The 22324-nt window shown below is 42.4% G+C and overlaps 1 protein-coding gene across 1 annotated transcript; it reads left to right on the forward strand.

Annotated features, from left to right (window-relative positions):
* Nucleotides 1-4109: 4109 nt before the first annotated feature.
* Fam71d (family with sequence similarity 71 member D) lies at nt 4110-21916 on the forward strand. Its single transcript, XM_036205639.1, has 6 exons — nt 4110-4259; nt 5966-6165; nt 7972-8518; nt 13035-13273; nt 21671-21740; nt 21788-21916. Exons 1-6 carry the CDS (start codon nt 4110-4112, stop codon nt 21914-21916), a joined length of 1335 nt encoding a protein of 444 aa, XP_036061532.1.
* The last annotated feature ends 408 nt before the right edge of the window (nt 21917-22324 follow it).

The following is a 22324-nucleotide window of genomic DNA, read 5'->3' on the forward strand; positions in this document are numbered from 1 at the left end:
GTGTGTGTGTGTGTGTGTGTGTGTGCGCGCGCACGCGCGCGCCATGGAGTGTATGTAGGGATCAGAAGGTAACTTACAGGTGTCAATTCTCTCCTTCTACCATGTGGGTCCCAGGAATCAACTCAGGCCATTAGCATCTTTAACAGATGAGCCACCTCACTCTGAGACCTTCCAAGTCTCTGATATAAGTTCTGCTACTTTTGTACTTTCTTAATCTTAACAGAAGGTATCAATAAAAAGCTTCAAGTAACCATAGGAATGAATTTCAATAGCAGTTTTCTGTGGAATAATCCGTCTGTACAAGGTGAAAATGTATTGCTCTCATTGTTAATAAAAAGCTGATTGGCCCATAGCTGGGCAGGAGTTTGGGGGCAGAGAGCATGCTAGGAAGAAGAAAGGTAGAATCAGAGGAGTCGCCAGGAGATGCAGAGGGAACAAGACATACTGGAAGACAGGTAAAGCCATGAGCCAGGTGGCAATATGTAGGTTAATATAAATTGTAAGAACTAGTTAGTAATAAGCCAGAGCTATGGGCTGAGTATGTATAATTAATATTGAGTCTCTGTGTCAGTTATTTGGAAACTGGCAGGCAAGAAAGAAAAGTCCGCCTACAGCAGTTAAGTACAACCTAAGTAGCATAATCTGTACGACTTCCTTTACCTTATAGTTTCCTTGCCCATAGAAGCAGTTTCAGACCAATTATTAGTTTGGGTTCCAATCACATAAGACCATGATGAGGAGGCTGGGAAGTAAAGTAAAGTACTTCCCACACAAGCATGAAGACCTGAGTTCAGACCCCCAGAGCATATGTAAAAAGTCAGGTTCAGTGGCATATATCCATAATCCCAGAGCCAGGGAGCCAGACAGGAAGATCCTAATGCTTGCTGGCCAGATGGTATAGCTGAATCAATGAGCTCCACCCTTAGTGAGAAACCCTGTTACATGTGCATACCTTCTCACACATACATAAGCATATAACACATATGCTTACACATGCAGTTACCACAGTGAATGAGGACCAGCAGCAGCTGGATTCCAACAGCCCATTCTGATGACACTCAGACAGGGTAGTAGAATGGAGTAAAGATGCTCACCTTTCACGGTGGGTGGAGAAGGAAAAAGAGAACAAGAAAGCAAAAGAGGAAGACCCCTAGGAAAAGCTAAAGCTCCCTAACACATCCCCTGGGATCTACTCCATGCAGTCAGCCCAACTTCTGAAAGTTGTCCCCACTTCACAGTGATGCCATCAAGTTATAAATCCACTGGCAGATTAACCCATTGGTTACATTGAAGCTCTCATGGTCCAATCTTTAAGTCTGTAACACATGATCCCATCGAGGGCACTTAACATCCAAACTATAAAATCCCATTTGGCATAGTTACAAGATTCCAGAGGTTAGACCTCAACATATGAAATAGAAGGTATAGGAATGAAATTAGCTTCCTCTGTATAATATCTTACTTTCTGTATTTGCTTCTTTGACAAAAGCTTCATCATGAAAAGGAAGAAGCTCAAACTGAAGTGAGTTCCAACACAGGATTGTGGCTTGCCCTTGAGGTAAGATTTGATGGTCCTTATAGATGAGACCATGGGCAGTTGTACAGCATGAATCTTATAAGAACAAACCTGAGGACAGTTATTGGGGTGAATGCTGGAAGATCAGAGACACAGAACAAGCCACGGCTATCTCACCTTGCTAGTTCCTCAGCTGATCCTGTTTCCTCAGGCTGGAAGCTTCTGAGTCCTCATCCCAATGGCTCTCAGCTGACCTGTGCTGCTCCAAAGCCTGAACGCTTCTCCAGTTATGCTTAACTAACTACATGCTTTTTTTCTCCTTAGTTCCTGGTCCTCACGCCTTATGTACCTTTCTCTTTCTGCTCCCACTCCCTGGGATTAAAGGTTGGGTTTCTGGGATTAAAGGTGTGGGTCACCATGCTTAGCTGTTTCTAAAGTGGCCTTGAACACACAGAGATCCACCTGGCTCGGCCTCCCAAGTGCTGGGATTAAAGGCGTGTGCCACCGCCGCCCAACTTCTGCTGTGGCTTACTCTTCCCATTTTCTAGCCACCATTTTTGGCTCTGTTCAGTGGCTGTCTGTTCTCTGACCCCAGATATGTTTATTTCGGGGAACACACAATATTTCAGGGAACACAATACCCACCACACAGTTGCACGGTCACATTGTTCTTGACCTTTCCTTTCCTTGGCCAGGTCTCTCCCCTTCCTCTTCTACCTACTACTCTCTGCAAGCTCTGTTCTTCCTTTCTCCTGGAGATTCCATGTGCCAAGCCACTTCTGCAATGGTGAAGTTTAAAACCGTATCATATTTACTTGTGTGTGTGGAAGGCAGAGGACAACTAGTAGGACTTGGTTCTCTCCGGCCACGTGGTTCTGAGGAGGAAACTCAGGTTACCATGCCTGGACCCACTGAGCTGTCTCACCAGAACTTTGACCACCTCTCTAGACTGGAGACACATGAAATGACATGAGAGCCTGAGCTGACAGGTGGTGACGTGAGCAAAGGAAACTCTTCTGCCTTCCTTGGACTTTATTCGCAGTGCATCCCCCACACACACACACCTCCCTGTCTCCCACCAATGCATCAGGACCAAATTGTTTAGGAAGAGAAGGGAACAGGAGGGAAAAAGAGATGATGTTTTCTGTGTTCTGTGCTCCTGTTCTCCATTCCTCCCATTAACCTAAGGTCTCTCCCTCTCGCCAGCCCCCACACCTCATTTTCCAAGAGCATAAGGACAGGGGTGACTTGGGCAATAACCATGAGCTCCTCTAGTCAGAATATGAGGGTCTGAATCTTAGTTTATCAGTACAAACTGTGTATGATGGCCAAGTTACTTCCTCTTTCTAAGCCTCAGCTGTGTGGTCTCTGAGTATAGTCCAAATTAAATGATTAAATGAGATAGGGCATGCAAAATCTAATTTTTAAATGATTGTTTCTTGTCGTCTATTTTAAGGATGATGGTGGCTGTCTTTGCTTTTGTTTTCTTTTATGAACCTACTTCTTGGAGAGCCTCGTTGTTTTCACAGTTTAGCTTCTATGGATTGCGTGCTGGGGCTGTAGCTCAGTAGTTAACTTCCATGGGCTGCCTCAGTCGTTCAGTCTCTTCGCTCTCTTGCTCATCTCGACTGATTTTATCCTCTGTGAACATATTTTTAAAAACTACAAAGGGAGCCACTGCGTTGCTAACAGTAGAAAGCCTGACAGAGAAAACTGTGCTAAGCAATGGAATTGCACAGCTTGCGGTGCCCAGGGCTGTGTGCTTATGAGAGGCACAGCGTTGACAGGAAGTGAACTGAGGCATGCTTGGGATGTACCGTTCTTCTAAGACTCTGAAGAAAGGGGGTTTCTGAAGAATGACTGTAGTTGTGACTTACATTTCCTTAATGATCAGTGAAGGTTAGTATCTTTTAGCTTTCAGCCTTTTGCATATATTCTTTGCAGAAAACATGTTTAAGTAGAAAGAATAATCTCTTGAATATATGTACGCACATTTGGGAGTTCTGTCCCTTCCCTTCCTACAATCATTTTTGATAGACAAAAGGTGAAATCTGTGCCATGGAATTCGTGTTTTCTGTTGAAGTGTCTTCAGAGAAGGAGAGCCTGAGTTATGTAGCAGGGAGTAAACTGTCATTGATTAGATAGCTATCCCGTTTTCCTCCCTAAAGAAAGCTAAGGCTCATGTATGAGGTGCTTAATGCAGTTTTGATATCCTTTCACAAAAGGACATGAGATCCCTCCACGATTAATTAATTGGAAAGGTAGAAAATAATGGTTTGGGACAGAAGGCATGTGTTGAAAAGTTTCCTTACCTTTCTCCCCACCCTAGAAAGGATTGAGTCACACACCCATCCTGTTTCTGACTGGTGCCTGTACTATCAGACAACTTTTCTGTTTGATTGCTTACTGTCTGTCATCCCTAAAGTATAAGCTGCTGAGGTATATGTGCCTATAATGCCTGGTATGGAGTCAAGCATATTACAGATTTGTATAAAAACTTACTCAACATAAAGAGACAGGGTAACTATGGCCTTCTTTGTATATTCATTAGTTTGTTTTCCATTCTCTCACTTTTCTGGTGGTTCATGTCAGCATGATGAGGAAGAAGAAGAAGTCAGTGGATGAGCAAGGTTCTCTCTGGCTCCCACAGTCTCCTGACCTGGGGCATCTTAAGAATATACTGGATGCAGGAGAATATGGCTCTTTTGTGTCTCCTCCCATACTGGAGAGCAATTTTATTCAGGTAAATAACACCTGCACTCTCGATTAAGTTCTAGTAACTTCCGTATTTCATTTTCTCAAAAGCAGCGAAAGGCTGAGAAGAGAACTTTTTAAATGTAATGAGGGGACAGTGTGATGTTAAGGGGAACAGTTTTGTAACTTTAAACAGCCTGAAAATTTCACGTTACAGGAAGATTAACTTCAGATGTTCCTAACAAACTCAAAGGCAAGAATTCTGTCCAAAATCTACCATAATTGTCATACTAACATAATCTTGTTACACAAAATGATTTTTAGAACATACTATCAAAGGAAGGTATTCAAATAATTTCTTTCTCATAGCCTTATTTTAATTTTTAAAGTTGTATATTTTATGTATGTGAGTGGCTTGCCTGCATTTGTGCACCGTGGATGTGCCTACAGATGGTTGTGAGCTACCATGTGGATGCTGGGAATTGAACCCAGATTCTCTATGAGAGCGGCAAGTTCTTAACAGCTGAGCTATCTCTTTAGCCCCTAGACCTGTATTTTAAAGACAAACATCTGAGGCTGGAGATGAGCTCTGAGGTAGAGCCCTTGCCTAGCATGCACAAAGCCCTGGGTTCAGTCCCTAGTGCCCAAGTCAATCAACAACAACCTGGGAAGTGCTAAGAATGAAAATAAATCTTATCTGTTGGTTCTGAGAGGGAGATAGAACTGTCAGATAGTACCAGAGACAAGCGCTTCTTTGGTGTAAGAATGCAAGTGTTTTCTGAACGAAGCTGCAGAGCCCCTGGGGGTGGGGCTTGCTTTCTTCTCAACACTGAGCATTAGACTGTTCCAGCAAAGACACAGGCTCAGCAGTGTGAACCATGCCTGTCCCTCACAAAAATGTCACGACAGTGCCTGATGCTAAAAACGGAGCCGACACACTCAGCTGACCCCACAGAGTATGACAAGGAAGGTGACAGACACTTCCAAGATAAGGAGAGTTCGTGCTTCATAAATGTATTCTCTGACTGACAGCGGAGGGACTAGTGTGACTTCTCTGTGCCCAGTGTACCACGGGGAGGAGTGAAGTCTCCAGTTTCAGCGATGCCCAAGAACACAGGATGCCCTGGAGCATGTGGTGTCATCATTACATTTTAATGCTGGTCATCTTTTATTTTCACCTTTCTTCCTGTGCCTTTTTCATATTATCTCTTGTATACTCTAATTGCATAGCCCTGGCCCCACATGGGGAGGAGAAAGTTTGTGGTCTACATATCAGCCGCAGTCCCATGTAATTCCAGTCATACTCTCCAAGATGCCCAGTTTTTCCTGGTTGGTCACTGGCAGCAAGCTTCCAAAATTCCTGACTCTGGAGGTTCAAGTGACTGGGGACATGGGGAGGAAGGGGGCAGCAAGCATCTTAACACCCAGGGTGCTCACTCACTTGGACTAACTGCTAACTGTGTGCTAACACATTACCAGCTACATTCCTAAGTCAGTCCTTCAGCCACATGCTCCATAGCATCCTGAAGGACTATGAGTTACCACAGTCTCTAGCACTGGTCCTCCCTAGAATACCAGAGACTGTTGGGTGTTCATTCTGCTATCTCCAAATCATGAACAAGTCAAGGAATGGAGGGACCATGGCTCACTCCCTCCTTGTCCTCTGCCCTCTCTTACACTGCTCTAGCAAGCAAGGGTGCTAGCTAGATCCATGCCTTTTTATCAAGAAATTCCTTTCCTGTTCTCTGCATTCAGGTCAATAGGAGAGGTGAATCTATTTATCTGCATAACGGAGCGAACTGGGTGACCGTAGGCATCTGTTCTTCCAATCCCATCCTCAAGACCCCCAATGTGATGCTGTTGGCACATCTGACACCAGAGGCTCGAAAAGAATCAGAACCCCTCTTTAAAAGCCTCCTGACATCTCCCTCTACAGAGAAGGTGGTGCTCACCAGGTGAGTCACAGGACAGGAGAACAGTGCTCTCTCAGAGAACACCATACCCCCACAAAGCTGAGAGTGGAACCCTGATGGCCAGGGTTCCAAAGGAGCACTTCAGGTGCATTACTTTCTCAAATGATGCAGGGGTGTCTCTCACAGCATCCAGAAAAAGTGGTTCATTATAACTGACAAGTTTAAAAACAAAACAAAGTAATGAGGACTGAAGACCCTGGCGCATGCTCTCCCTCCCCACAACAGTCTCACTTCCATCAGAATTTGTTCTAGCCTCATCTCAGCCACCAACTTGGTCTATGATCTTGAGCAAGTAGCTTAATTTCAGCCTCATTTTTAAGCACTTTTATCACTATATATTTTTGTACAAAACAATGAGTTTTGTTATGACATTTTCATACGTGTGTATTAATACCTTGACCATAGTCACCCTTCTTTACCCTCCCTTGTCCCCAACCCCATCCCAGTGGGCCTCTTCTTCATCCCATACAGTCTCCTTTTACTTTCATGTGTTTGTGTAATTGTGTGTGTGCGCGTGCGCACATGGGTGCATGTATGTCATAGCATACATGAGGGGGTCAGAGGACAACCTCAGGTGTCAGTCATCAACTTCTTACCTTGCTAGAGACAGGGTCTCTCTTATTTACTGCTGTGTACTCCAAACTAGCTAGTCCAGGGGTTTCCAGTGATTTTCCTGTCTCCACCTATCCTTCCCTGGTAAGGGCAAGCTAGAATTGTAGATGCTTGTACTGAGTTCTGAGAGTCCAAAACCAAGCCATCAGGCTTATATAGTAAGTGCTTTATCCCCCCACCTTTATAAACATCCAGATTCCTCGTGAGAGAAGACATGTTACTTTTGTCTTTCTGAATCTGGCTTATTTCAGTTAACGTGATCTCTGGTGTCAGACATTTTCCTGCAAGTAATATTTCATTATTTTTATGGATGAATAAAGCTCCATTTTGTGGATATCTATCTATCTGTCTATCTATCTATCTATCTATCTATCTATCTATCTATCTATCTATTCATGGTCCCTGGTCTGACTCCATAACTTGCCTGTTGTGACCAGTGAGTGGCCTGAAAGACATAGTAAACAGGTATCCCTGTTGCATGACGACTTGCATGGATTCCTTTGGGTGTTCACAACCAGGAGCAGTGTTGCTGGATCATGTGATAGTTCTAGTTTTAGCTTCTTTAAGGAACCTCCACAATGATTTCCATAGTGGCTACGCTAACTTACCTCCTATCAAGAGCGTATCATACTTTCCATTTTCCCCCTGCGTCTTTACCTTTTGTCTTCATGATAGTGAGCACCCCGACTGGGATAATAGGACATCTCAATGGAATTTTTATTTGGATTCCTAGATGTTTAAACCCCAACTTCGATTACATTTATTTTTTTATTTGTGCATATGTGTGCACACATACACATGCATCCACAAGTCAAATGTTGGCAGACAAGTTTGTGGGATCAGTCTGCCCTTTACCATGTCGGTGCCAAGGATTGAACTTAAGTCATCAAGCTTGGCTGTGGGTACCTTTGTCTGGTTAGCCATCTCACCAGCCCTAAGCCTCAACTTTTCAGGATTAATTAGGATGGGGAGTTTCTCGTGATAAGCCACCTTCTGATCATTTAGTAAAATCAGAGTCTTAGATGCATGATTAAAATGAGATGGTTCTTAGGAGCTCCTGCCCACACCTATCTGGGACACAAGACCATTGACTGCCTCATTCTCCAAGCTGGAAAAGTCTTTTTATAGGTCTCCAACTAGGTCTTCAGATGACATTGCATTTGCATTTGTTTGTAGGTTTCTCCCTCTGCAGTTTGTGACTCTTTCTGTGCACAGTGCTAAGAACATGCGACTCAAAGTAAAGCTGATAAGTGGCCGAGCCTACTATTTACAGCTCTGTGCTCCTGTGTATAAACAGGATATTGTATTTTCTCAGTGGGTGGACCTCATCACCCTCTTGAATCAGAAGAAAGCCAGAACTTCCAAAGTATCAGAGGTCTCAAGCCTCTCAGAAATCACAAACAGCACAGACATCACAGGCTCAATGGATATCATGGACATCACAGCTTTTGCAGGGCTGCAGGCCGCGCACTCACACACTCGTATATACTCTGCTAACACCACCGAAAGCTCAGACTTCTCAGAATATACAGATGTCACCGATATCACAGATGTCACTGATATTCCAGAAAATGGGGCCACAGATGTTCCAGATATTAGAATTGTCACAGAAGTCACAGAAGTCACAGAAGACGTCAAAGAACCCAGAGAGGTCACAAACATCTCAGAGGTCACAGTAGTATTTGAAAACGATGACATAATAAAGGCCAAGCAAGAGGAAAAGGTATGTGCTGTAGGGAACTTTCACTCTTTAGTGATCAAGTTCTCAGTTAACACTGTTGATGAAAATGCTGGGGGGGGCTGGGGAGACGGCTCAGAGGTCAAGAGCACCAGCTGCTCTTCCAGAGGTCCTGAGTTCAATTCCCAGCAACCACATGGTGGCTCACGACCATCTGTAATGAGATCTGGTGCCCTCTTCTGGCCTGTAGGGATACATGCAGACAGAACACTGTATGCATAATATAAACAAAAAAAAAAGAAAAGAAAAGGAAAGAAAAGAAAAGAAAATGCTATGGAACCAGTTCTGACTGACATGATGTTAGCAAAGGACTCTCCCCACTGAGCCCGGGATAAGTCATAAAATATTCCCCAAGTAGTGACCATCCTTTATATCAAACTTACCCCAGTATCAAAGCAGTGGGGTGACAGAAAGCACTTCAGGGTCAGAGTCAGAAGACCTGGGTTAGAATCTTAACCTTCTGGGTAGTCCCTATCTGACTGGCTAAATTACTGAACCTACACAACAACCTCAAATGCAAGTATTAATATAATATAATGGCAATTATATGATTTGAATATGAGGATGGACTGAACCTTCAATAAGAAAATGTAGGGCAGAAATAAGAAAATAAAAAGTTACTGACAGCGGGGCGCTGGTGGTGCACGCCTTTAATCCCAGCACTCTGTGAGTTCGAGGCCAGCCTGGGCTACAGAGTGAGTTTCAGGAAAGGTGCCAAAGCTACACAGAGAAACCCTGTCTCGGGAAGAAAAAAAAAGTTACTGACTTTAGAAAAGGTCAGAGAGAACAAAAAGAAAAAATAAAAACCCACAGAACTATGAAAGTCACTAGGAAGTGGGAGCTTAGCAAACTTTGAATTAAAGAACCGAGCATTTTACATATCAATGTAGTGGGTGGACTGGATGACTCAGCAACAGAGAACACTTCCTGCTCTTCCCGAGGACTCCAGTTCGGTTCTCAACCCCACATCCTCAGCTCACTAATGCCTACAACTCTACCTCCAGAGGATGTGATGCCCCTTCCAGCCTCCACAGGCACCTGCCCACACACGGCACACACACACACACACACACACATGCACATCCATGCATGCACACACAAATAAAAATAAAAAATATCTTTAAACTATATTAATCTGGTAGCATGATGGTTTGTAGAGATCAGTTTGAAGACAGCTAGTGAAAAATCTCCACTAAATCCATGGTATAAAAAAAGATGATGATTGAGGACAGACATTTCGGGAAAAACAAAACAAAACCACTCATGAGCAGTAAGAGAAAAAGCTAAAAACTCTCGTCTGTCTGTGTCTGTACTCACTGTGCTGTGCAACAGTAAGAGGTGCAGCTCCTTGCTGGCTGTACAGCGGTGTACCCCATGATCAACCTCTTTCCCCATCTGGTGTCCCCTCCCTAATTTCACCCATGTAACTGACAATGAACAGAGTAAAAACAGTGACTGGTAGGTAGTATAGGTATGAGGGCTTGGAGAGATCTGCAGTATGGGTGAGAACTGGCCAAACATTCTTGAAATGATTATGAACCAAGAACCTTAAAGATACTTATCCCCAGGGCTGGAGAGGTGGCTCAGTAGTTAAGAACACTGGCTGCTCTTCCAGAGGATCCAGGTTCAATTCCCAGCATCCATATGACAGCTCACAACTATAACTTTAGTTCCAGGATATCCAACACTCTCAAACAGACATGCATGCAGGCAAAACACTAACACACATGAAATAAAAATATATATATTTATACCTCCTAACAGGAATGAAGAGTCCAGCTCCAAAGATGTGAATCATGAGATGGGGCTGTGTCAGTGATACCAAGGCCTTGAGTTCAGCCCACAGCACTACACACACAAGGAAGACATAACTAATCCATATCTAAACCATGCCTATAATAGCAAAGTAATGAAAGCATGAGACCAGCATAAACCAGTGGTTCTCAATCTTCCTAATGCTGGACCCTTTAATACAGTTCCTCATGTTGTCGTGACTCCCAACCATGAAATTACTTTTGTTGCTATTTCATAATTGTAATTTTGCTACTGTTTTGAATTGTAATGTCAATATTTGATATGCAGGATATCTGATATGTGACCCTGGTGAAAGAGTTTGTTTGACCCTGAGGGGTCACAACCTACAAGTTGAGAACCACTGGAAACTCCTGCCAAGAACAGCCAAGCAAACTCAGAACTACAAAGGGCAATGACATATTCATCCTGTTCGGGGTTCCCAGAATATGGCAAGCTCATAGCAACACTCTGTTAGATGAATTAGTTAAAATTATTCAAAAAAATGTTTCTTGGCCTGAAAAGATGTTTATTATATACAATTGAGTTAAAAAACTATAATGTCTTAGATATAAAAGTCAATTGGGGGCTGGAGAGATGGCTCAGAGGTTAAGAGCACTGACTGCTCTTCCAGGGGTCCTGAGTTCAATTCCCAGCAACCACATGGTGGCTCACAACCGTCTGTAATGAGATCTGGTGCCCTCTTCTGGCCTGCAGTCATACATGCTGTATACATAATAAATAAATAAATAAATAAATAAATAAATAAATAAATAAATCAATCTTTAAAAAAAAAAAGTCAATTGATGCATACACACTAAGAAAAAAACAGGGGCTAGGGAGATGGCTCACTTAGTAAATTGCTTGCTGCACAAGCATGAGGACCTGGGTTTGATCCCCAGCACCTGCATAAACAGCTAGGCATACTGGCACACACTGGAAATCCCAGCACTGAGGAAGCAGTCTAGCCTGGTCAGTGAGCCTCAAGTCCCATTGAGAAATGGTGTCTCAAAACATAAGATGGAGAGGTAGAGAGTGAGGATGCTCATGTGGACTTCTGGCCTCCACAAGCACATGCACATACATGCACACAATGGACATGTACTTGAACACACATACAAAAGAAATTACATGTATTGTGAATAACAGTTTGTCTCTACATCAAGGAAATATGTGCAGTTTATATCTTATTTACTCTTCAGAATTCTGTTTCCTATGCTATAGGTAAGTACTTTTGAAATAGAAAATATTCAAATAGTTTTTCACAGTTTTTAATGACAGGTAGGACGACATTCTGATGATGATAATTAGCCGGGTCTGGTGGAAGAGCCCGTAACAGAAGCTTGTGAGTCGAAGGCCTGCATGGACCACAGAATGAGCACTAGGCCAGTCTGAGAACTTACTGAGACCCTAACTCAAAGTTAAAAGTAGAAAAAGGGGTAGGGATACAGTGTAGTAGAAAAGTACTAGTACAGTGTGCTTGTGGCCTGAGATTCAATCCACAGTGCTATTAAAAGAAAGGGAAAGAAAAAGATAAAATGTTAGATGGAAATGTAGGCAACCATTTCAAAATGACCTTAATGGAAGAATGATGGAGATAAGTGTGCAGGAGGAACCTTGTTTCTGGACAGGGCCCACCACACAAGGAAACATTTTCTAACTTGCAATTCGTTCCTCAGAGGATTTTTTTTTTTTTAAATGTGTATGGATGTTTTGCTTGTATGTGTAGGGCCTGCAGAGGCCAGAAAAGAGCATTGGATCTCCAGAGACTGGAATTACAAATAGTTGTGAACCACATGTGGGTGCTGGGAATCAAACCTGGGTCCTCTGGAAGAGCAATTGGCATTCTGAACCAGACTCTCCTTTCTGGTCTTAAATAGTCTATAATAAATACTCATTGCTGTCATTACAAGAAAAAAAAAATGAAGGTTTCTCTTTAGGAAATAAGATTCTATTCCCAAGAAAATGCTTTGGGTTGCATTTGGTTTGTTGTTTTTGAGACATGGTCTTGCTCAGTAGCCCAGACTGTCCTTGACTTTGCAATCCTCCAGCTTCAGCTTTGCCCTGTGCTGAACTGCAAGCATGTACACTAGGCCAACAGCACTAGAATGGACCAGAGGTGGCCATGGAGGAAGAAGAGCAGATGTGAGGAAAGGGCAGAGACACAGGGTTAGAGTTTGCTGACTGATGGCACTGAGGCCCACATGAGACGTTCTGATATGAGAGACCTGGAGAGGTGGTATATAACAGGAAGACCATTAAAAGCAGAGGAGAGGTTTTACAGAATCGCATTTTAGATTAGGCTGTAGTTCTTGAAAAACAGAATTATTAACATCACGAGCCCCAAGCCCCCATAGCCTATTAGATGTTTCTAAGAGCAACCTGCCTGGAGAGTAGATGGCAAGGTATTCCTAGAAAACCTTCCTTACTCCGTAACTCAAAGATAAGTGTGTGACTGAACACTAATCATCTTGTCTGAGGTGACACTAGTGTATGGACTCTGAATGGATGGCATTAGGATGCAGTAGAGCCTGCCATGGTTCCCATGACACCAGCCTCCACAGCAGCCCAGGCTCCTCTTCACAGCAGTGCATCACAATGCCTTACTCCCTGTCCCTGGACCTGTGAGTACTCAGTAGTCTACTGAACAGTCTGTCTATGCAAGATGTCCTTCCATTATCTGATTTGCTCTTGCTTGTCATCTCCCCAGGAAAATGTCCTGAAGCCTGGGTGTCTGAGAGACACAAAAAGTAAGAACCAGCTCAGAGAGTCCCCCAAACACGTCACCATCTCAAACCTAACACTCACTTTCCAAGGCGAGAAATGCTTTCAGACTACTTTGACTCCTGTAAAAAGTGAGGAAAACATATCCAAAGAAACAGGTGATAAAACTCTGGAAGGAAAGATGACTGATCTTCCGAACACAGATCTCAAGGCTACAGAATCCAGGTCAGTAGCATGGGGAAATTCTAGGGCATTCTAGGATGTACACTGTGTAAACAGACTTGCTTCCCTAGAACTTGGGCATTTGTCTCTGAAGACTCTCAGACAGATACAGTCTGACAACAATGATACAGGCACCTCTTAGACATCCATATTTGGGTCAGCCTTGGCTAATTTTTATTTCCATACCAGCTTCTTATGTTGTTCGGCTGCTATTCCGGCTGTTGGCTGAATGCCAAAACCATGCATTTTAGGAAATAAAGAGAAGCATAGGGCCCACATTTTAGAGTTGGGGTGTTGACTTCTATAAAGATTGTGGGTATTTTTGTTGTTGTTTTGGTTTTTTGAGACAGCGCTTCTCTGTGTAGTTTTGGTGGCTGTCCTGGAACTCTCTCTGTAGACCAGGCTGGCCTCAAACTCACAGAGATCCACCTGCCTCTGCCTCCCGAGTGCTGGGATTAAAGGTGTGTGCCACCACCACCCGGCTGATTGTGGGTATTTTTATCTCTATACTTATCTACATTTTCTTCTACAGAGCCTCTATCCCTTACACATCTCTGCACTTCCAATAATATGCAAAAACTACTTTCATTATTTTAATCCTTCTGTTGCAGAGCTGACTGAAGCTGAACATCCGTGGATGTTGCAGTGGTACAAAGGGGCAAGTTAATACCATCATTCTAGGGCAACACTCAAAAAAGCCCAGATCGAAGGCTTACATGCGGCTGGAGGGCCCACACCTGTAGTCCCAGCTACTCTGGAGGCTAAGGCAGGACAGTCCCTTCAGCCCACGAGGTCCAGATCAGCCTCACCTTAAACAAACAACTTATGTTAGTAAAGATACAAAAGAGGGAGCTCAGGGTGGATTGCTGCTTAGCACACACAAGGCCCTGGGTTTGAGCCTCAGCACAGGGTGAGGGAAGAAATTATATATACTGTACACACATACATAGGATAAGAAAAACTAACTTAGGAATGAAATCAACCAGAATTTATTAAGTAATTTGAAGTGTTAAAGAGATTCATTTTTTTTTTCAAAAAGGACAAAGTAGTAAATTACTAAAATGGCTACTTTTTGAAAAAGAGGAAAACTAAAAACTTAAGTGTCATATTGCCAGGCGGTGGTGGTGCATGCCTTTAACCCCAGCACTCGGGAGGCAGAGCCAGGCAGATCTCTGTGAATTCGAGGCCAGCCTGGTCTACAGTGTGAGAACCAGGACAGGCTCCAAAACCACACAGAGAAACCCTGTCTGGAAAAACAAAACAAAACAAAATTTAAAAAATAATAATAAAAGAAAGAAACCAGTCTCCAAAATCAAAACAAAACAAAAAAAGTTTCACATCTAGAATAGTAAAATGTTATTGAGAAAGTCTATAAAAATTTTTTCTGTAAAACTTGGAGACTTTAGGAGCTGGAGAGATGGCTCAGAAGTTAAGAGCACTTAGGGCTCTATAGGTGAAATTATTAAGGTCACTCCACATAGTTAAAAGGGAGGTTTATTTTGTGGGGTAACTTACAAATGAAGGGATAGCTTGTAGGGTCTGGCAAAGGTATGGCGCAGTCTGGCGGTGTTCTCTGGAGAACTCTGCTAGGTCTACCTCCAGCGTCCAGGGTCCCAGAACCAAGTGAGAGCTCTCCTCTCCATCCTGGGTCTTCAGCTTCCTCCCTCTGCCCCGCCTTGTGGGTGTGACCATTACCGAAGCCTCAGTGGGTGTTAGAACTTCTAGGCCAAGGCTGGGATGGCTACCCACTACAGGGTTCTGACATGGGTCCCTGGTTTGGTTCCTAGCACCCACACTGGGCAGTAAATAACTGCCTATAAATCTAGCTACAGGAGATCCAACATCCTCTTCTGGCATCTGATGGTACCAAGCATGCACATGGTGTACATACATATATGCAGGTACTGACACATAAATGTAAATTTAAAATAAATTAGCCAGACATGGTGGCACACGCCTTTAATCCCAGCACTCAGGAGGCAGAGGCAGGCGGATCTCTGTAAGTCTGAGGCCAGCCTGGTCTACACAGAGAAACACTATCTTGAAAAGCCAAATTTATTAAATAAGTAAATCTATTTTTAAAAACTTGGAGATGTCTCAACAAAATGAAACAAAACTTGAAAACAATAAATTAATGACTTTTAATAAAAATGCAAAGTGGAAAACTTTAGCAATCAGAACTTGAAACAGAAGTTATCGAAGTTCTCATTAAAGAAAAAAGGCACTTTCTAGACTTTACTGGACAGTTTTTTTTATTTTATTTAACTCTGAATTTTCTTTGGTTTATGCCATTTTTCTTGTAGACTTATAAAAAATATTTTTTTATTTCTTAAAACTTTAGTTTGCTTTTTTCTAAGCCAGACAAAAACGGCACAATAAAGACCACTCGGAGTTAATCCTACCTGTGACAATAAAGATTAAGATTTCTAGTATCTTAGAATCCAAAATGTAGTGATCTTATTATATAACTGAGGAAGCTTAGTATTAGCCACACAAACAGAGAGTAGAATGATCACGACATTTTGGCCACACTGGAAAATTTATATTCTTGGTAACAGAAAACATCCATGTGATAGTGAGTGTCCCAGTGTCACGTCACGATAAAGCACAGCCAGTTTGTTTTTGTTTTTGTTTTGAGTCTGACTACATAGCCCAGGCTGGTCTCGAATTCCCAGGCTGGTCTCGAATTCACAAGGTAGCTCATGCTGGTCTTGAACTTTATGATCTTTCTACCTCAGCCCTAAGTGTTAAGACCACAACCAACACCACTACACTTAATAATTTTTTTTTAATAAGGAAATTCTAGGGTCAGCTAGATGATTCAGCAAATAAAAGTTCTTGCTGTCCAAGCCTGATAGCCTGAGTTATATTCCTAGAGCAATGGTGGAAAGAAACCTGTAAGTGATCTCTTCTCTTCTCTCTCTCTCTCTCTCTCTCTCTCTCTCTCTCTCTCTCTCTCTCTCTCACACACACACACACACACACACACACACACACACACACTGTGCGCAAGTGTGCCCACACTCATACATACATCTTATACTCTCACACACACATCATATATATACACAGTAATAATAATAAAACTTAATTTAAAAAGTTAATTCTAGATGTATTCTACTTAAAATTGAAAACAAATTAAGAATATTTCCATTAATATATATGTATACTCTATAAGAAGTTCTGTAATAAAACAAATAAATATAAGAAGTGTGATAACATTTTTAATTGCCAGGCACGGTAGTACACACCTTTCATATCTGCATGTGGGAAATAGACACATGCAGATCTTTGTGAGTTTGTAGCCAGCCTGGTCTATAGAGGCTAGCCAGGGCTACATAGTGAGACCTTGTCCAGAGCCTTCTCCTAGACTCTGAGGGTAACTTCCCCACTGCTGTAAACTAACACACACACACACACACACACACACACACACACTGTATCTTCCTCTTTGGAACTTTACTCTTTTAGCTTGTAAGCGCTCAGCTCTGTACACCTGCCTTCCCTGGTGAGCATCCGCTGTGCACCAAAGCAGACTGCTTCTTGATTAGCCCTTCATCCATGGTCACGTGGACTACCTGCAGGTTTGAACTACGAAACACTACGTTCCAATAAATGACTTGCCTCTCTGGGTTGTTTCTGTGATGGTATTTCTACAAGTCTAGGGATGAAGATCTGTTGTGTGGATGGACAGTTGGTTCATTCTCTGGCTGCTCTCCATCACATGTGTGCAGACATCCAAGGAGAGTGACTGGTGACTGCCTAACTTTTTTCTTCTGACTGTTTACATGGATTTGTTTGTCCTGTGTTTGTATGCGCATGTACAGAGGTCAGAGGACACTGCGGGAGTAAATTCTCTCCTTCCATCTTGTAGGTCCCAAGGATCAAACTGAAGTAAGTCATTGGGGTTGGTAGCAAGGGCTCTAATAGGGCTGAGCCATCTTGCAGGCCCAAAGCATATTTTTCAAGTGTCTGTCTGTCTTCTGGAGTCTAATTACTGTTTCTGTCTTGATAATTCAACTGGAAATCATGAATTTCCATCAGTTACTTAGAAAGATAATCCATTTTTCTTTCCCCATTTTGTTCATATGTATATAAGCATATTATGTGTGTGTGTGTGTGTTTAAAATGGTTTATTTGGCACATATTTGTAATTATTAGGCAGCTTGGAACTCTGTTTGCTCAGAGCTTCCTACGTGATTTAGTTCTCTGCCTGAATGTGCTCCTCCCCGCTTTTCCTCATCTGCCTTCCCCACATAACTACTCTGTCTCCGTGTGTAGCTGCCACCATCTCACATTTAACCATGGCGCATCGAGCTGGTACAATCTTCTGTTTGTTTGTGATCTGCCTCCTCCACTGGAATAAAGCACTTCAAATGACAGGGACTTCATTATTTTTATTGTTCATCCCTTGTTCTTAATGCATACAAGGGGCCTGGTAAATATTACCAAGCACTTTGCCACTGAAAATTACTTTTGTTGCTTCAAGAACAACAACAACAAAGAACTCCCCTGTGTAACTAGGGCAATGATATAATTTTCTTTTTTCTAGCTTATTTCAGTGTTAAAAATCATTTATTATTCTTCCATCTGATTTTTGTTGGTAAAGAATAGCGCTTTGACTAACATTAACTTTTGCTTTCCCATGCTTCTTTTGAGCTCAGAGCAGTTTGAATCTACTTTATAAATGTTAAACTTTATATTGATAATTTTGGGGGAAGGAGTGCTGAGGATTGACCCAAGAGGCTCACACATACTAACTGGACACTTGACCATGGAGGTATGCTTCCCATCTTGAAGACTTCACAATTCCATTTATATGGGTATAGGTCTCTTAGCACCTTTACTAAATATTTGAGTTTTTAATTTTCTTCAATTGCATTTCTTTGTTTAGCTCGGGCGCAGGGGTGTGGGTATGTATTTTATACCCAAAAGAAAAACTGTCAACTCAAACTCAGATGTCTCCTTGGAGGAATCTCCAAGACTAGGATCTAGCTATACATACTTACGGCTGACTTTGGTTATTATCGTCCACGGGAATTTTTTTACTTCCTATTAGAGACAGAGAAACAGCTGGAACAAATAAGTGTCCCCCAGACCACTGACTCATTGTGTCTACCACTCTAGGTATCGGGACTGAATACAGGCTCTCCCTGCTGAGCAAGCACTCTGCTACAATCCTAACCTTTGAAATGGTTTTCATTTTTAGCACAAGTCCCAATATGTAGCTCAGGTCAGCCTGGGACTTACTACAGAAAGGCTACTGGTAAGCCTGGTGTGCTGGAGGAAAAAGGGAAAAAAGCCTAAAACAATAACCAGCAGAAAGAGGTAGTGAAGAAAGGGGAGAGAAACAGACACTGTTGGTCAGCAACAGAGAAGGAAGACAGGATGCAGGAAAGAAGCAGTACCAGCCAGTGGGGAACAGAGCACCCACTGCCATTCACCAGTGTGGGCTTCATAGAAAACCCTGGGTGTCTTCCTTCAGTGATCGAAATGAACCCATCCAATTTAGCAGATGTGTCCTAAATAACTAGCGGTCAGGCCCCTGCACCCTGGCCACACCCTTCTATTCTACCCCATCTCACAACACAATTATTCCCAGCCACAATAGTCCACAAACACCATAAATTAAATTCTAACCTCATGAGGCCGTTAGATCGGCATCCCTTTTCTCTGCCTTTTTGCCATGAAAACTGTTGCGTGTCTAGGACAATTGATTAACAGGCTTTATTGTGTGGTGCAGCTTTCAATTTATAGAAAAATGAGCAACTAGAACCTCAGCCACTTCCCTTCCACACCCAGTTTCCTCATTTACTTGACATGTTATAATCAATGTACCAATGCTGATATGTTGTTATTAAATGGCTGTAGTTTACATTTTATGACATAAAGGTTCACACTTCATAGTATAAAGTTTTACAGGTTTTGATGAACATATGTAGCATGTAGCCTTTGTTATATGTTCACAAGAATCATTTCATTGCTCTAAAATTCCCTCAGCATTAGACTAGCTCTTTAAAAAATATTTTTAATTCTGGGCATGTATGTGTGTGGGGTTATGTATATGTGAGTGCAGTTGCCATGGAGGCTAGCAGAAGGTATTGGATCCCTTGGAGCTGGAGTGTTGTAAACTGAACTCAGGGCCTCAGGAAGAGTAATGCACACTGCTGACCCATCTCTCTAGTCCCTATTAGCTCTTCATTGCTCTTTTCCTTCAGTTCAGGGGATTGACCCTAAGGCCTTGTACATGGTAGCAAGTGCTCTACCTTGAACTACATCCCAAGCCCTCAGTTGTTTTGTCCTGGTAGTTTTGTTGATTGGTTGGTTTGGTTTGAGAGAGGGTCTCACTATGTAATCTTGGTGTGGTGGTTTTAATATGATTGGTCCCCATAATCTCATAGGGAGGGGAGGTACTATTAGGAGGTGTGACTTTGTTGGAGTGGGTATGCCCTTGTTGGAGGAAGTGTGTCACTGTGGGGACAGACTTTGGGATTTCCTATGCTCAGGATACCGCCCAGTGTCTCAGTTGACTTCCTGTTGCCTGCAAGTCAAGATGTAGCCAGCACCATGTCTGCCTGCATGCTGCCATGTTCCCTGCCATGATAATGGACTGAACCTCTGAAACTGTAAGCGAGCCACCCCAATTAAATGATTTTCTTTGTAAAAGTTGCCATGCTCATGGTGTCTTTTCACAGCAACATAGACCCTAAGACACTTGGCTAGCTTGGAACTTGCTATGTAGACCATGCAGCTCCGAACTCAAGAGAGATCCACCTACCTCTGTCTCTAGATCAAGGATCTAACCCACCACACCCAGCATTATTTTTGTTTTATTTTTAAATAATTTTTACATTTTGTTTATTCATTCGTGAGGATAGGATGGGGAATGAATGTGTGAGGCTGCACGTGTGGAGGTTGGAGGACAACTTGTGGGAGTTGGTTCTCTCCTTCCACCATGTGGGTCTGGGGATCAAATAGGTTTTCAGGCTTAGCAGCAAGTGCTTTTACCCTCTAAGACATTTCACCAGCCCCCTGGGTTTGTTCTTGCTGTTGTTTTTAATACTAAAATTTACAAAGAAAACAGGAAGAAAAGCACTCAGTATGTTCCAGGTTATGTTAACCTCACTGTATGATCATTAGAAATGATATGAATCCCTACATAAGCAGCTAAGTAATGGAATTTTAAGATACAAGGATACTATAATTTAGCAAGTTTAAATTCTTTAAGACTTTACCCATTAGCTTCCTATACCATTAATCTACTAACTACTGGAAAGAAATAAATAAGGAAATAAAAACAAAACTAAATTGTTATTCTAAATAATGCTCTTGAGGTCTGTCCCATGGGGACATATGTGCATGGGGAATATTTTTGGTATACCATGGGCTCCTTTTTGCTGCCCATTTGCACCAGGAACATAATTAGTAGCTAGCCTCTAATTTGAGATGTTAATTATGAAAGAAAGATGTAATATTTTAAGAACAGAATGGAATTCACCTAACCTTTATTCCAGGGCTATTTTTTAGGATTTAGCCAGGAAGGTGAGGTTAATGAATATATTCTATGTTATTTTTCTTTCCTAAGACCATTAATTTCAGGGACACTTTATAATTGTTGGCTTTAGGATGCAAAAGTGTTAAAAAGCCAAACACGGCCTTGCTGAGTATTGTGCCTCTCTGGTCACTACTGTTTAAAATGTAAAGTAAGCGATTTAAATCTATATGGAATATAGATGAAGGAACTAGGCTTTTCTCCACTGTAGCAAGATGTCTTGAAGAATTTACACTCCTCATATACAAAGAGAACAGTGCTGCTGTTACCCTTTGCTTTGACCGGGGATAATTGGCCTTAATTTGCACCTGTTTTGTAAGGCACATTCTCTTTGTATTGCCTGGTCTCTTGACAGTTTTTATCATTAGCCTCAGCCTTCAATCTAAGTCATCTGACCTATTGGCACAAGCTATGTGACTCCTTTTTGGCAAACTCCAGAGAACTGCTGCTTTAAGTTTAGATCCTGAAAGATCCACTGTAGACCCTGAAGCGAATGGATCTGCCTGACCCCTCGCATGAGTCATATCCACCTCTACAATGACGTGGGCAGTGAAATCAGCAGACTCTGGCATTCCAAGAGGGGAAGGCTGAGCAGCGGTAGGTGGAGATGCCAGCAGAGTTTGTGTTATTACATACAATCTGATTTTTGTGGCTTTTACGAGTTGAATAACCTGTAAATAGACAATCTTACCTTGGCATAATCACTAACAGTCTAGGCTTGCAAACAGGGTGCATTACTACTCACAAAGCATTTGAAAAATGACTAGTGATCTCAGACCCAGCCATTCTTTTCTAAATATCTGTGGTCACGGTGGCAACTCCCTGAAATGTATTGTTTATTTTTACAGGAGTACAAGGAATGATTCAAACACTTCAGGTAAGGAACAAATTCCAAGATATGTTTTATTGTGCTCTTCAGTAGAGGAGTCAGCCAGGTTCTTAGAACAGTAGAACAAGGGTTCTAGTTGGACTTTCTGATGCCTTCCCAATCTAAACACCCCACCCTGGAGAGAGACTGCCAAGCCCATCTTCAGATTCTCCCAAGTGTGCCTATCACTCTGACTTGCCAGTTCCCTGAGTCTAATCAGGCATGATCCACTCTAAGGAAAGCTCTACAGATGGAATCCAGCCCACAGAGGTAAGAGGACCTCCCATCCTTACAGACCTGTATGGGGAACACTTTTGGTAAATTAAAAATCACTCAGCTCTTCTGCTCTCCCATTTCTGTCTTTAGCCTAACACTCACTGTGGAGTGACATTAATGTTTGGGCACAAGGATTTCTTCTTAACACATTCCCGTATCTTAAGGAATCTTTAACTTCTAACAACAAACATTGGACAAGGAGGTTGTCATATAGGCCAACACAGAAACCTTGCCCTTTGCTGACTGCTGACTCACCTCTAAGCCACTCTAACCTGTGAGCTAGAATAAGCCTCAGCTACCTCACACTCATAAAAGAATATTCTGGAAAGAACACAGAGGAATATTTAACTTGATTTAA

Source organism: Onychomys torridus, chromosome 14 (genome assembly GCF_903995425.1).
Source record: "Onychomys torridus chromosome 14, mOncTor1.1, whole genome shotgun sequence".
In the NCBI taxonomy this organism is placed as follows: Eukaryota; Metazoa; Chordata; class Mammalia; order Rodentia; family Cricetidae; genus Onychomys; species Onychomys torridus.